This window comes from Siphateles boraxobius, unplaced genomic scaffold (genome assembly GCF_051911475.1).
Source record: "Siphateles boraxobius isolate OS27281-9 unplaced genomic scaffold, OSU_SipBor_1 46, whole genome shotgun sequence".
In the NCBI taxonomy this organism is placed as follows: Eukaryota; Metazoa; Chordata; class Actinopteri; order Cypriniformes; family Leuciscidae; genus Siphateles; species Siphateles boraxobius.
The window spans coordinates 12,504,194-12,519,585 of NW_027509097.1; the positions used below are offsets into that span (position 1 = coordinate 12,504,194).

The 15,392-nt window shown below is 37.4% G+C and overlaps 2 protein-coding genes across 5 annotated transcripts in view; one reads left to right on the forward strand and one right to left on the reverse strand.

The window, feature by feature from the left end:
- Window positions 1-15,392, reverse strand: part of calm2b (calmodulin 2b, (phosphorylase kinase, delta)) — a 376,281-nt gene that overhangs the window by 32,893 nt on the left and 327,996 nt on the right. The window lies entirely within an intron of this gene.
- fbxo11b (F-box protein 11b) lies at window positions 481-13,968 on the forward strand. Of its 4 annotated transcripts, none has more exons than XM_077200887.1 (23): window positions 788-805; window positions 2,399-2,468; window positions 2,941-3,068; window positions 3,196-3,277; window positions 3,421-3,565; window positions 4,522-4,651; window positions 4,915-4,998; window positions 5,117-5,249; window positions 5,376-5,482; window positions 5,647-5,758; window positions 7,607-7,713; window positions 8,271-8,408; window positions 8,502-8,719; window positions 8,885-9,065; window positions 9,841-9,963; window positions 10,044-10,129; window positions 10,300-10,376; window positions 10,578-10,721; window positions 11,014-11,124; window positions 11,361-11,468; window positions 11,563-11,671; window positions 11,764-11,862; window positions 12,141-13,968. In XM_077200887.1, exons 3-23 carry the CDS (start codon window positions 2,961-2,963, stop codon window positions 12,268-12,270), a joined length of 2,532 nt encoding a protein of 843 aa, XP_077057002.1. In that variant the 5' UTR covers window positions 788-805; window positions 2,399-2,468; window positions 2,941-2,960; the 3' UTR covers window positions 12,271-13,968. The 4 variants fall into 4 exon arrangements, with proteins under 4 accessions (XP_077057000.1, XP_077057002.1, XP_077057001.1 ...); XM_077200886.1 differs by lacking the exon at window positions 788-805 and adding an exon at window positions 2,184-2,315; XM_077200885.1 differs by lacking the exon at window positions 2,399-2,468 and having other exon boundaries at window positions 481-805.

Below are 15,392 nucleotides of genomic sequence, written 5' to 3' on the forward strand. Positions count from 1 at the left end.
GCTATAATTTACCTGGTAATTAAAGCTAAGCAAAATAAAGGACACATTTCATTCAGTTTTTAAGACAGTTTAATTTTTGTTATTGATCAGCAAAATATCTTATTCTGGTTTAAGATGTTTGCATTAGACAAACTCGCCTGAATGCATTACTCTTACAAACCTGGTTTAAGATGGTCTTGCTGGTCTCCCAGCCTGACCAAACTGGTCCTCAACTAGTATAGCCAGAACCATTACCCACTTTTTGATATCTTGCCCAGTCTTGGAGACCAGTTCTGCCTGGTTTAAGCTCTTTTTTTAATCATCAGGTAACGCTTTTACACAGTTGTAATCTCAGCATCATGGCACCAGGGCTGTTAACACTTTGAATTTGAACTTCTCTAAAATTGGAGGATCAATATTTAAAAGCAATTACTCAATGTTACTCTTGCTGAATATCAGTGGTGCCCCCTTGTGCACGTTCTCCATGTCCATGTTAATGGCTCCTCCTGCTAGAGAGAGAGAGAGCGAGCGACACGGAGCTCAGCACAGGGGGGAGCTGTCCGAAAAAAAAAACACCAACAACACCCCGAATAAGAAAAACTGCCAAGGGTTGGTGTCCTTTTTCGGCGTAGACGGGTGATTTGTCTTGTTTTAGACCAGATATTTGTGTAAATGCTAAGAACACCAGAATAAGGTTCGAGGGAAGCGTATTTTTTCTGGGTAAAGTCACCTCGCCAAATGAACTCCGTCAGAGCGAGCAGCAGGAGACCCAGGCGAGTGTCGAGGCCGCGCCCGGTGCAGCCGGAAAGAAACAACGCAGAAAGAGGTAAGACGGGGACCCTTTATTCAACAACGCTTCAATGTTGTGCTGTGTCGTATGCGGTACTTAATCTATCTGACCCGACACGGCCACTCCGAAGCCACACGGCCTGATTAAAAGGGCTTGTGTGCATATCGTCGAGGCGCATATATTTATATATATTATATATATATATATATATATGTATGTATAGGCCAGGCCGCGCTTTGTTTGGGCTTCACGAGCCCTAACGTTAATCGTAAACGGCTAGCTTTCAACGCACCCGTCACCTTTCCTGGTTAAGATAACAAGGTGAATGTTGATTTATGTCTGGTATAAGTTATTTGTCGTGGGTTATAGGTGGAAGAGAGACACGAGAAGTGGATTTAAGCAGGAAAATCTGCGCTGCGTAGCTGTTAGTATTCAGTGTTGAGCTGCAGTTGACGACATTGCCCATTTACATAAATACTAACACAGTTGCTGCTTTCCACACCGCATTAATATCTACAACTGCATTGTGTTTATTTGGGTTTCGTTAGCTTTGAATGCAGTGGCTGTGAAGTTAACTGTTTACACTGCTAGGTAGCACGCTAGCTAACGTAAGTAGCTGCGCACTTGAGCTCACTGCGAGAAAACGGGGTAAGATAAAGGCTCTCTTTGCTCTTTAGTTGGGGATATGTGAATGGTAGAACATTTATCATACGGATAGTTATTTTTGTTGGTTTGGTTTATAGATGCGATGCACAGCCCTGGTTTCTGCTGGTGAAGGTGCTTCTGCGCTGATCAATCAGAAACCTTTGTTTCCACGTTTAGCTGGGTTACAGACCCCCCACTCACAGGCTTTCTGGTCTTTAAAAAAAAATCCATTGATAAAATGTTAATGTGTTAGGTGTGTGTTCATGCTCTTTAAGCATTTATTAGGGTTTATTGGTTCATTTTAGACCAGTAGTGATCAGTGCATTTTGAATACCTCAATGTTTACATTTGATCTGATGTTTGCAGTTACTGTCTATTTCAATTAGAACATCAGCCTAAGCAATGCATTGACTTGAATGTACAGACCATTGATTTTCTCAAAGCTAATATTAATATAACCATTACACTAAAAAGTACCCAATGTTTTTTTTTTAACATACACCGTATGTATGGTAACATCAACGTATCACTCCCAACATATTCCTTAGTTAGGGTAGTTGGGCTTTTAGAAAGGAGAATGATGTAATATCTGTGTATTTGTATTACATAAGGGTTTGATGTTATGCTCTAAGTTCTTATTTGGGTACACACTTTTTATTTAAATCTGTGCATGCTGTTTTTGGTGAAAAGGAAGAGCATCTTCTCCATACTGCTTTGTTTTTAGACGTTTTGGATGTGGACACGGACTAGATGCATATATGTAGGCACAAGACAGGCAGAGTGACCAGCGCCATGGCTGAACTGATAAGGATTTCATTTTGTGTTGATATTTTGCCCTGATGTACTTTTTGTTGCCTTGCCGTCTTGTCTGTGAAGTCTGCTACCGATGGACCAGTCAGCTGTGAGTTGCCATACAATTCGTGACAGTTTAGAGTCAAGCTTTAGCCGCTCTTCTCATCTTTCACTTTTGGATGTTGTCTCCAGGTACCAATTGTGCTGTAGGGAAGGACAGACCGTAAGGCTCTCAGGTGATCAGTACACCAGGTATTGACAGGTAGGTAGGTAAGTCATTTGCAGCTGAATAAAGAATAGCAGTCGTTTTTGCCCCAGTTTTCTTGGTTTATGTATAACATATAATGGTGTTTACATCTGCAAAACCAATGGTATGAAGAAGGTTAAGGCATTTAGGATTTTTACTCCTCAAATACATTAAGATATGGAAAAGCAAGCTTTCTGGAAGTATGGAAATTCAGAGTTTTGCACAGATGTGTGATGTTCTTACCAACTGATGGGTAAAGGTGTTGTCTGCACTGCTAAGCTTTTGGAGAAAGCCAACAGTTTTTCTTTGACTATTTTCCTTGAGAGAATGGGTCTGTTTTGTTCCTGCAGGCACATTTTGCAACGTTCACTGCAAACATGGAAATCAGGAGTTTGTGGTGGATCTTGGGGTCTGAGCTTGTGCAGGGCAGGTTGAGATGTGTTTTGCTGAATAGATTGTTTTCTTTTTCTTTCTATGCCCTCTGTAGATGAGGACATCCCTGCAGATATGGTTGCAGAAGAATCTGGTCCAGGAGCTCAAAACAGTCCATACCAACTCCGTAGAAAGTCCCTGTTGCCTAAACGAACCGTGTGCCCCACAAAAAACAGTATGGAGGTAAAGATTTTGCACTTTTGAGATAAAACTAACCCTGTTTAGTTTGCACTTTTGCCAGAGATAGTCATAAAGCTGTTTTAATCTCAATAGCAGTTTAAAAAGTCAATGTCTGATTTGTGCGACACAGGGAGCCTCCACTTCAGCCACAGAAAATTTCGGTCACAGAGCTAAACGTGCAAGAGTGTCGGGAAAATCCCAGGACCTGCCAGGTGAGTGAAGAGTTGTGGTCTCGATCATTAAGTGCATCATTATTAAACGTTTTGTTGCTTATCAAAGGACTATTGTTATTAATTAAGTGTGGTCTGCAAGCAGTTTGCTTAGATTTTTTTCCCCCGTGTTGACAATGTTTCAGCTGCCCCTGCGGAGCAGTATCTCCAAGAGAAGCTTCCGGATGAAGTCGTTCTGAAGATCTTCTCCTACCTGCTGGAGCAGGACTTGTGCCAGGCTGCCTGCGTATGCAAGCGTTTCAGTGAGCTTGCAAATGACCCCATTCTCTGGTGAGAATTTACATACTGACAATAGAATGATTTGCAGAAGTGCATTAATTACTTTCATTGGAGTATGGAAGAAAATGTTAAGGGCAGTGTCATGCTGTAAGTGGGATACTAATGATCCAGTAGATTGAGACAACCAGCGCATTGTCACAATGTCCGTAAAAAGTTGTTATGATGATCATGACAGGGAAACTGCACTAATTGAGATGGTTTGCCAAAAAAAGATGTTAAATATCAGAAGAATGTAAGAGGGTAATGCTTTTACACCGGCCATTTCTAACATCTAATCTTGACAGAATTGTCTCTTGAGGCTTTTTGAGAACAGTCTTGTTTGCAGCTTACACAATAGAACAGTATAAACTACTGTTCAAATGTTTCAGGTCTGTACGATTTTTTTTAATGGCTTTGAAAAAAGTCTCTTATGATCACCAAGGCTGCATAATTTGGTCATTGTGAAATATTTTTTGCAGGTTAGAATAATTTTCTATTTTAATATATTTTTAAACATATATTTCTGTGATGGCAAAGCTGATTTTCCCACAACCGTTATTCCAGTCTTCAGTGTCACATGATCCTTCAGAAATCATTCTAATTTGTTGATTTTGTGCTGGAGAAACATTTCTTATCAACGTTGACATCAGTTGTGGAAACCGTAATTTCTTTTTCAGGATATAAAGAATAAATTTTTTTTGTAACCATGCTAGAGTTTTACTCTCACTTTTGATTAATTTAACGCATCCTTGCTAAATAAAAAAAAACATTTTTGGAAAATAAATAAATAAATTGAACAGTAGTGTTTAAGCACAGCACTGACCTGAAATTGCCATTAAAATATTTAAACTTTACAAAATGCATATCAGCCACCATAATGTTTTGTTAGTGGGGGATTGGTTCAGATATTACCCATTCCATGAGGTTATATCTTTAGTGATTGTTTTGCCTGTTTGTGCGTTTTACAGGAAAAGACTATACATGGAGGTGTTTGAGTACACACGACCCATGATGCATCCAGAGCCGGGGAAGTTTTACCAGATCAACCCGGAAGAGTATGAGCAACCAAACCCATGGAAAGAGAGCTTTCAGCAGTTGGTATGAGAGCTTGCGTTTCTATTTTCCTCTTTAAATCAGGATGGATGTGATGCTTAGATGATATATATTTTTTTTCAGTCTGATGCATTTTGTTTGTGATTTGTCAGAGTAACAATCATATTCACTCTTTGAAAGTTAATAAAGTGACTAAGGCCACATTGGCACCATGTTAACTGTCCATCTTGAGTGAACCAAGCAAAAATGTTAAATACAGGTGCAAAAAATTAAGTATTCATTAAGTTTTTGCTTTTTCTTTTCCACAGTATAAAGGAGCGCATGTAAAGCCTGGTTTTGCAGAACACTTTTATAGTAATCCAGCCAGATACAAAGGCAGAGAGAATATGTTGGTATGGATCATTGGTTTCAGCAGTTAAAGTTTTGCTTTTCTTTTTTTTAAGAAAGTTCAATAAACGCACTGAGGCATTTTCTGCTTCATTTTAATGACAGCGCTTTTCTGGTTTTCAGTATTATGACACCATTGAGGATGCACTTGGAGGGGTGCAAGAGGCCCATTTTGATGGCCTGATATTTGTGCATTCTGGCATTTACACAGATGAATGGATCTACATCGAATCCCCCATCACAATGATTGGCGCGGGTGAATCTGATGACTCTGTTTTTGTTGCCTATATCCTTTAACTTTAAATATTGAAAATAACATCAAATGTTTAACCTTGCATAGTTTGACTAAAGTCACTAACACCCCTGTTTTCTTTCCTTTCAGCCTCAGGGAAGGTAGCTGACAAGGTTGTCATTGAAAACACTAGAGATTCGACGTTTGTGTTTATGGAGGGATCTGAAGATGCATATGTGGGCTACATGACCATCAGGGTGAGTAATAGTTTTTACAGCTTTTTCTCTTTTAGTTCATTGCATGGTGTCTTTTAGATAATAATGCCGGCTCGTTTCTAATTCACCCTTAATGCTTTTGATCAGAGGTTGCAGCAAATCATGTTTTTGACTGATTGTAATATATATATATTTTTTTTCTTCAGTTCAACCCTGATGATAAGTCCGCACAACACCATAATGCTCACCACTGTTTGGAGATCACGGTTAACTGCAGCCCCAATATCGACCACTGCGTTATCCGCAGCACCTGCACAGGTATGTTTCATTTACACTAGCATCTGTTTCCCTAGCATAATACACTTCTGTTCAAAAGTTTGGTGTCAGTAATATTTTAAAATGTCTGTGGAAGAAATTTCTTGCACTCACTTTGGCTGCTTTTATTTGAAAAAAAAATTCAGGAAAAAAACTATTATAATGTTGTATAAATGTAATATTGTGAAATTATTATTTATTTTCTATTTTAAATGTATATTTGATATTTATATAAATTAATGTATTATTTCTATGAAATCAAAGCTGAATTTTCAGCAGTCATCACTCCAGTCTTCAGTGTCCCATGATCCTTCAAAAACCATTCTAATATGCTGATAAGAAATGTATGCTGACATTTCTTATTATCAATAATGAAAACTAGGGCTGTCATGATTCCTCGATTAAATACAAGTACTCTTATTTTTTAAAAATCCTTGATTGCAATTTACCCGTGTCAAGTTACCGCCAAGTTACCGCCAAAATACCAATAACGTGCATTTTGTAATGCACATGAAGTCTGACTCGCCTTGTGTTTCATAGCGTTTTTGTTGCACTGTTGTCATTTACATGCGTGGAGGCGTCTCAAACTCCATCTCTGCAAATGCTGTGAGTTTGGGTTTCTTATAACAATGCAATATGTGCCATTTCATCAGATTTGTAAGGTAAATTATTTATAAACCTACGCCATCACAGGAGAATACATCAACATCTTTCTATTATTCTAACTGTTCATCGCAATTATATGTCCACATATTCTTTTTAAAGAAATGGCAGTGACTGTAGCATTCCTATCATAAAGAAGTGGCCCAATATTAAATATTAAGTGGACATTTTAATGTCAATATTAAACAAGGATTTGACGCTTGCTCTAAAGCTCTAAACATCAACAATCACCAGGCCTTTGGCGCCCTCTTCAGGCATTTGTTATAATACATAATGCATTATGAAAATTGCAATGTGCTGAAACGTTTGCTCCTGTTCATTTGTTTTTAATTCACTTTGCACTTTTTGCATTATGCAATCCAGAAAAAATAGACTGCAAAAAAGTTTTGATAGACTTCTCTAGTCTGTACTGAATTCAGTGTGCGGCCAGCCATTTTCTTGCTCGTTTTTTTTTTATAATACATAATGGACATATAGGTTGATTGGTAAAATACATAATGTAATACACATAATATTAACAGTGCTGTTCAATATTTGAACCAATTATAATTGCTTCATTGTAATGTTTTTTAAATAATTTTAAAGGTTATTGTTTGCTGTAGGTCTATTTTTACTACTGCAAAACAAGTTATCCGATTACTCAATCGTAAAATTAATCATTAGTGACAGCCCTAATGAAAACAGTGGTGCTGCTCTATTTTTGTGGAAACGTTATACTTTTTTTCAGGATACTTAGTTCTTTTGGACTCTCTATTCATCAGTGTTTATTTGAAATAGAAATCTAGAAATGTCTTTTTTGTGCATCCTTGCTGAATAAAATGTATTAATTTAAAAGAAAAAAAATAGTACTGGCCCTAATCATTTGAACAGTACTATATAGCCTGTGTCTAATTTGTGCAACTAGGCATCATGGATGGATGCTTACTCGTATCCAAATGCACGATTGTTTTTTTGATGTTTGTTTCATTAACATGACCAATTAAGAGGGAGAAGTCCTTTTTACACGCATTCAGTTAATTTGGTAGACAATCGTTTGACTTAAAATTCATCCAAACTTAGTATACATTTTATCAGTATATGTGTTCTCTGAGAATTGATTTCATGACCTTGCTGTTAGTGGTATATTTTAGCAGTTGAAGTATGAGAAATGTTATCAGGGTGATTGAGGTCCTTTCTCTGTATGCGCAGTGGGATCAGCAGTGTGTGTAAGTGGTCAGGGTGCCGGACCTACCATTAAACACTGCAACATCAGCGACTGTGAAAACGTTGGACTGTACATCACTGATCATGCACAGGTAGGAACCTGCATTAAATTAACTGTTCAAAATGGATATTGTCATTGTTAACTCATCCTTATGTCATTTTAAGATTGTATTCTGTTAAGTTTCTCACACAACTGTTTTCCATACAAAAGGATCACACTGAACTTTCAGTGAGTCAAGCCAAAAACAGGGAAGGAAAAAAAAAACATTATAAGCTCCTAGTGCACGAGTCATATGAATCACTTTTAAGTCTTCTGAAGCCATATGATACATTTTTATTTTTGCTCGGAGGACTTTTATCTATAGTTACATAGTGGTTAAATTACAAGGCGTACACAGTGGTTAAATTACAAGGCGTAGTGTGAATTATACCAAATGGATTATTTTGCCATCATGTTTTGGTAAAATCATCTAGTAAAAATGTTGCATTTTGAATATCTGCTTTATCTCAGTGTTGACACTCTGATTGTTCGTCAAAAATTGTAGATAATGCGGTTGCAGACAAGACTATTGCCTGCTTTACTGACAAATAATAATTAATCACAATAATGGTATTATGTTTTTTTTTTACCTTTGCTGTGGTGTTACAGGGTATTTATGAAGATAACGAAATCTCAAACAATGCTCTTGCGGGTATCTGGGTAAAAAACCATGGCAATCCTATCATCAGACGTAATCATATCCACCATGGCAGAGACGTAGGAGTGTTTACCTTTGACCATGGCATGGTAATTTCACCTAATATTTGTTCAATCAGAGATTTCATCTGTTTTTGGCAGCAGCCAGTGAGCTGATTTCTGTCTCTTTGTCTCCCTCTGCAGGGCTACTTTGAGAGCTGTAATATCCATAGGAACAGGATTGCAGGGTTTGAGGTGAAAGCGTATGCTAACCCGACTGTGGTACGCTGTGAGATCCACCACGGCCAAACGGGGGGCATCTATGTTCACGAGAAAGGCAGAGGCCAGTTCATAGAAAACAAAATCTATGCCAATAACTTTGCTGGCGTGTGGATCACGTCCAACAGTGACCCGACAATAAGGTCAGTCTCCCTGGTCCTCACTGCCCTATTACTATAAATCTATATTGCTATTTTTAGACTTGAAAATAATTTTGATTGCACTGGGCTAAGCACTTGGCACACTGTCAATTGTTTGATCCATCTTGTTGATTTATCTATAAAATGAGCTGTCTGCTTTTAATCTAGGGGAAATGCCATCTTCAATGGAAACCAAGGAGGCGTTTACATATTTGGTGATGGGAGGGGCCTCATTGAAGGAAATGATATTTATGGAAATGCCTTGGCTGGCATTCAGATCAGAACGAACAGCTGTCCTATAGTAAGGCACAACAAGATCCATGACGGGCAGCATGGAGGAATCTATGTGGTGAGTGAGCATGCACATGATCTGACTGGCAGTGGTGTAAAGAGTACCTGAAAACTATACCACCAAAAACAAGTGGTGATGAGAAAGTCACATGGTGAATCAAAGTTCATCAGACGCTTCTCCACACGCCGAGAAAGTTAATACTAATATATAAAAGGTGCAAAGTGTCATTCACACAAAACACCATCATGGTCACACACAACACCAAAGTAATGCAATAAATATTAACTTAACAACATTAGATGTAATATTAAACCCTAATATACATAACTGATCAGAAAAGAAAAAGAAACGGTTATTTCAACAAAAATGCATCAAATGTGAAGTTTAAATTTAAATTTAAGGTTATGAAATCTTACTGTTAACCAATTAACGTTTTTTATCTTAGTATTTTTACAGTATTTTACCGTTAATAACACATTTTTACAGTGTAGATGGCGATATCGCTTTATTTCAGACAAACTGCTGCTGCAAAAAAGTTAGGTGCCATGCAGAATGTAATGAGTAATTGCATTACTCATAACAAATGTATTGGAGTAAAGAGCAAATATACTTATAAAAAAATGTTGTCAACTAGAGAGTAAAAATTGCTAATATCTTTGATAAACACAAGTAACTTTTTGGCTACTCTTAAGTTTTACTGAAGTACAGTAACTAATTACATTTACTCAAATACCTTACACTACTGCTGACTGGATTACATTACGGGCTGCTAACAAAAAAAGTATGCATAGTATACATTGGTCATAGCGTAACTGTCTGTTTCTATTTGTAGCATGAGAAGGGCCAGGGTGTAATAGAAGAGAATGAGGTGTACAGCAACACTCTGGCCGGAGTGTGGGTGACCACAGGAAGCACGCCAGTACTCAGAAGGAACAGGATACACAGTGGAAAACAGGTTTGGAACTTCAAAACTTCTTTTGATATAATCTAGACTTCATTCTACCCTGTTAATATTGTTTTTGTTTTTCTGAAAAGGTTGGGGTGTATTTTTATGACAATGGACATGGTGTGCTGGAAGATAATGATATCTACAATCATATGTACTCTGGAGTCCAGATCAGGTAGGGAGGAAGTAATTGAATTTTGGCTTCTTCAGGAAGTATCAGGGGTACAAATAGGTGTTCAAGAGTCTTGGTCGTAAAAAAAAGTCTACTGAATTTGTGTATTGGATACCTTTTGGACGCATTGTGCAAGATTGATGGTTTTGTTTTTTCTTTTCTTTTTTAATCAGAACTGGAAGCAATCCGAAAATCAGAAGAAACAAAATTTGGGGTGGACAAAATGGAGGCATCCTTGTTTACAACTCTGGTAAGTTCTTTATCTACTTCCTCTCTGTTCTTTCTGTTTGTCTTTTTACTCATTATGAAGCTTGTTTATGAGTCAGTTCTTTCCTTAGCCGTAATGCTGTAAATTGTGAAAACCGTTACAGATCTCCGCTGTCATATGGCCAGTTATAAGAGAGGTTTCTGCTTGTTGTTTGTTTAACATAATTTGTTTGTCTATTCGTAGGGCTGGGTTTTATCGAGGACAATGAGATCTTTGATAATGCCATGGCGGGGGTGTGGATTAAGACGGACAGCAACCCCACGCTGCGCAGGAATAAGATCCATGATGGACGGGATGGGGGTATTTGCATATTCAATGGCGGGAGGGGTAAGAATGGATTGGAAAATTTCTTTCTGCTTATGAGCACAGTGCAGGAAATGCTACGCCAGCTGATGGAGACTTAAAGTAGAAAAATGAAATCGGAACAGATTCCTAGACACAGATCAAGGGTTCTCTTGCGCTAAATCACACAGTTAGTGATTTAATCCCCAAATGAAAGCCCTTGTGATTCAAAACTGAGCTTAATCTGTCAAAAAAGCGGCCCAATTAATATAATGGATGTACCATGTTTAATCATTATCATAGAAACTAATAGCAATGTCTTTATATGCATATTCAGGGTTGTTGGAAGAGAACGACATCTTCAGGAACGCACAGGCTGGTGTTCTCATCAGCACAAACAGCCACCCGGTGCTGCGGAAGAACCGGATATTTGACGGCTTTGCTGCAGGTCGGTAGAAGGTTTAAGGTCAGAAGTGCGTACATGCTGCCACTGTGGTGGTCTTAAGTCTTATGGAATGGTTATTTTGGTGTGAAATAATTACAAAACAGTGCTATTATAATGATTGTGAATAAAACGCATACTGGACATTCTGAAGTTCTTGGAATTGGAACTTGTGTGTTCGTTTTGTGCCCTTTTTTTCTAATATTCAGCTCAAATAACACACTCTCTGTCCCCCACTTTAGGCATTGAAATCACAAACCATGCAACGGCGACTCTGGAAGGCAATCAAATATTTAACAACAGATTTGGAGGCTTATTTCTAGCCTCTGGTGTCAACGTTACAATGAAAGGTAAACGTTATCTTATAAACTTATAGCCAACTATCTTTCTCATTTTACATCAATAATACATGCGTTAATATAAATCTTTTCCATAACGTTCTAGATAATAAAATCATGAACAATCAGGATGCCATAGAAAAGGCAGTGAGCAGAGGTCAGTGCCTGTACAAGATTTCCAGTTACACCAGCTACCCCATGCACGATTTCTACAGGTAATCAGAAGGCAGGCAACTTGAAGCAGTCTGCTTTTAAAACCAACAGTAATGGTTGTAGTTTTTCACCATGTTCCATTCTCTTCCATTAGGTGTCACACCTGTAACACAACAGACCGGAATGCAATTTGTGTGAATTGTATTAAGAAGTGCCACCAAGGGCATGATGTGGAGTTTATACGGCATGATAGGTCAGTGCAATATGTACACTACTGTGTACCGTGTATTCTTTTATGCTCTCCAAAAATAGTAAAAACAATAATATTGTGAAATATTACAATTTCAAGAATAGAAATTGTAACATTGTAAGTGCCTTTAACTGTCACTTTTTCCAAAAAGTATTCGTTACTTGTTTAAATCCACAAGAAAAGCTATAGTTCCTGGTGAATTGCAGAATTACAATTTTTCTGTAACTTTTAGTGGATGCATAGATTCTGCTCTAATCCGTTTTATAATCTCTCCCATCCAGGTTTTTTTGTGACTGTGGCGCGGGTACATTGTCCAATCCTTGCACATTGGCCGGAGAGCCGACCCATGACACGGACACTCTGTATGACTCGGCACCTCCCATAGAATCCAACACATTACAGCACAACTGAGTGCGAGCTCATCCTTCATCACAGCACCCTGGTCTTTATCTTACCTGCCTACAAATCCAGAGCGCCTGCCATTTCTGGGCCAGAGAGACCTGGTGTGCAAAGTGTGTGTGGATAACAAAAGACGTCAGATGTCAGACTTTGAATAAATCATTTTAAGAGAAACTTATCTTTGGAAAGGTGAAATGCAGAACTCTGAAACCGTGTAAAGCTGCCTCAGTACTGTGTGCAGACACTCCTGTATATTGCTAACTGAGAATGCAAGGAGTTCTCTCCACTTCTGCTTGGGAGCGTGATGGATGATTTGGAAGAGTGAAATATTGTGAAGCAATATGCTGACTCAGGATTATGGATATTATGGAGGTGGGTGCCACAGTGGTGGTGTTTGGGAAGGGAGTAGACTTTATTTGGTCCTTCCAATCGCATAGCCCTACGCTGTGCGCCCTGCCCTGTGCAACTTCAGTTCTATGTGGAGATTCAAGACAAGTTCTGCTGCAGTTTATGTACAGATCTGACCGCGACCGGAGCTACAGATTGCGGTTTCTCAGATTAGAGGCAGAGCCATACCATTATGGCTCCCCGGTGACTTTTTTTTTTTTTTGACAGCAGATGTGCTGAAATATATGTATGATATAAAAAATTAACAAACAAAAAAAAAAAACCAAAAAAAAAAAACCAATGTGATTAGCACTTGCTTTTTTATTTTAAATATGTTAATATGATATTCTGATCTACAAATATGATTTTAATGCTTTCTCATGTAGTTTTATATTTTCAGGCAAAAAAATCTTACTGTATTTGAATGTCTTTTATTTTATTATTATTGTTATTAATATTTTTTTGTTAGCACACATTAGGCTTGCTGTAATCATACACATGTCTCAGCATATAAGTTCTTTCTGTGAAAGAGGAATAACAAAGAAAAGATCAGAAAACTAACACTAAATTGTTCTCCAGCATTTTTTTTTCTTTTTAATGAGATGACTTTAAAGTTAAATTCTTTTATATGAGTGATTGATGTGTGGAACTTACGGTCGTGCATTTTCAGAAATGTTTGCATCACCTTTGTTGCTGCCATTATTAGTAAAAGGTTATTTTGCCTATTGTATGTACTTTTCTCATTCTCAAGTTCCCTTTCTTAGTATTTGGAGCTTTCATCTCCAAGCGGTTTGAAGTGTTTACCAAGGGCCCAAAGAATTCTGAAACATGTTTGACCATTAATCTTAAAAGAGAATATAAAGAAAAGATTTCTATTAAAAACAAACCCTGAGCATTTTCATTCAGTTAATTTTTGTTCATGTGGTCATTGCATCACTGTGAAAAGTGCATCCTGATTATTTTATTGCATTCTTTTGGGCCCATGGCCTGACTTGTGCCTGTTTTAAGAACGATGCTGATTTTGAAAAGCCTTGCTGGAGTTGGTTATATCAGAGGCCTCTGGACTCTTTAAAGCTGAGACAAGTATCTCTACAGCCCCATTGTCTTTTTGCCCCTCAAACTCCATCTATGTGTAATGTGGTGACTGTGGCTTCTCATGCAGCCTGAATTTTATGCATGTGTACCATAACATCTAGACTTAATATATTGTGAAGTCTTCAATAACCATTATGTAGATGCTAGTATGAATTTTAAAATGGTTTAATTTCCTAGAAAAGAACAGAAACTGGTCATTTTTAAGAAAATAAACATTTATTAGATCAACTCTGGTTGTTTGTCTTTGTTGCATCCTTACAGTACATTCGAAATGTCAAGAGGAAGTTTGTTTTAAACACCTGTTTATTGGTTGAACTAATTTCTGATAAAACTGTAGCCTGTCTTCCTGTCCATAAAGCCATGAAAACATCTGTCACTACGGTTGAACAGAATAGTATTCTGCCTTCAAGAGCTTGTTAAATATGATTTGATTACAGTTATTATAAGACAAAACCACCCTGATTGCAGGTGTAACCTTCCTGTTAGATTATAATGCATATACTCGACTTGTGCAAATAACGGAAGCAAGGTCCTCAAACCAGGTCCTCTCTGTAGGAGACTTTTATAGTGCTGTGCTTTATCTAGTCTGATAAGAATAACTCATGAAATCATAAACCCTTCCCTTTCCACTATGCCTGGGTAAATATGCACCATCATTACAGGCAAACAACCTGAACTGCATTGACATTCTGTGTCATATACTGACACACTTGGTTCATGTATTTGATTTTTATGAAATCCATATGGCAATAATCTATGTTCAAAGGTTGTCTGTTGTCTAAATCTATTAAATAGACATGCTTAGATTATAGGCTTCAAAGAAACAACTCTTCCTTGGATTGTACTCATCAATAACTTAAGGTTTTATGTCATTGGCAAATCAAATACTATCCATACATGTCAAAAATTGTGCTTGCATTATTATATATTATATGAAACTAAAAACTGAATTAATGATAAAGTTGTTTCAGATACACGAGTGCTAGGTAGTTCATACTTTTAAGGCCAAATAAACGGAGACATGTAGTGTTTGAACATACACTGCTTATTTACGGAAACTAGTGGAATTTAATTGTATATTAAACGAGATGGCATGTAAAAAAAATCTAAATTGAGAAATCAGATACAAATAATTCCTAACTTTTAGTTAAATTTAACCCTAAGCATTGAAACAGTTTTGTGAACTCAATGACTTCAACTTTTACGTTTGTCTGCCCCCAATCTTCATGCTTAGCTGCATCCTTATCTGGGATTAACGTGGCAAAATTGCACAATCGCACATTTATTGGCATTGGACACATTATAGCACAAAAAAAAGCCATCCTTAAAAGCATTCATTGTTAAAAACAGAGTTGTAGTTATGTGGAAAATCATGGCACACAACTTGAACATCGCACAGTGACATATCTGCATATGCAACCACATTAACATTTGATAATTACCTACATTGGAAAATTCATGTTTTCCATGTCTGCAATAAATAGCCAAGTGGTTTCTATAAATGTATTTGGCATAACGTAAAAATAAATGAATAAATACTTAAACTAAATGGTTTGGTCATGTTTTATATCAAAATGAAAATATTAAATTTCGCATAACTTAATTAACTTGTGAGATTCATGTTGAGTGTGTCACGTGTGAGAACCTTTAAG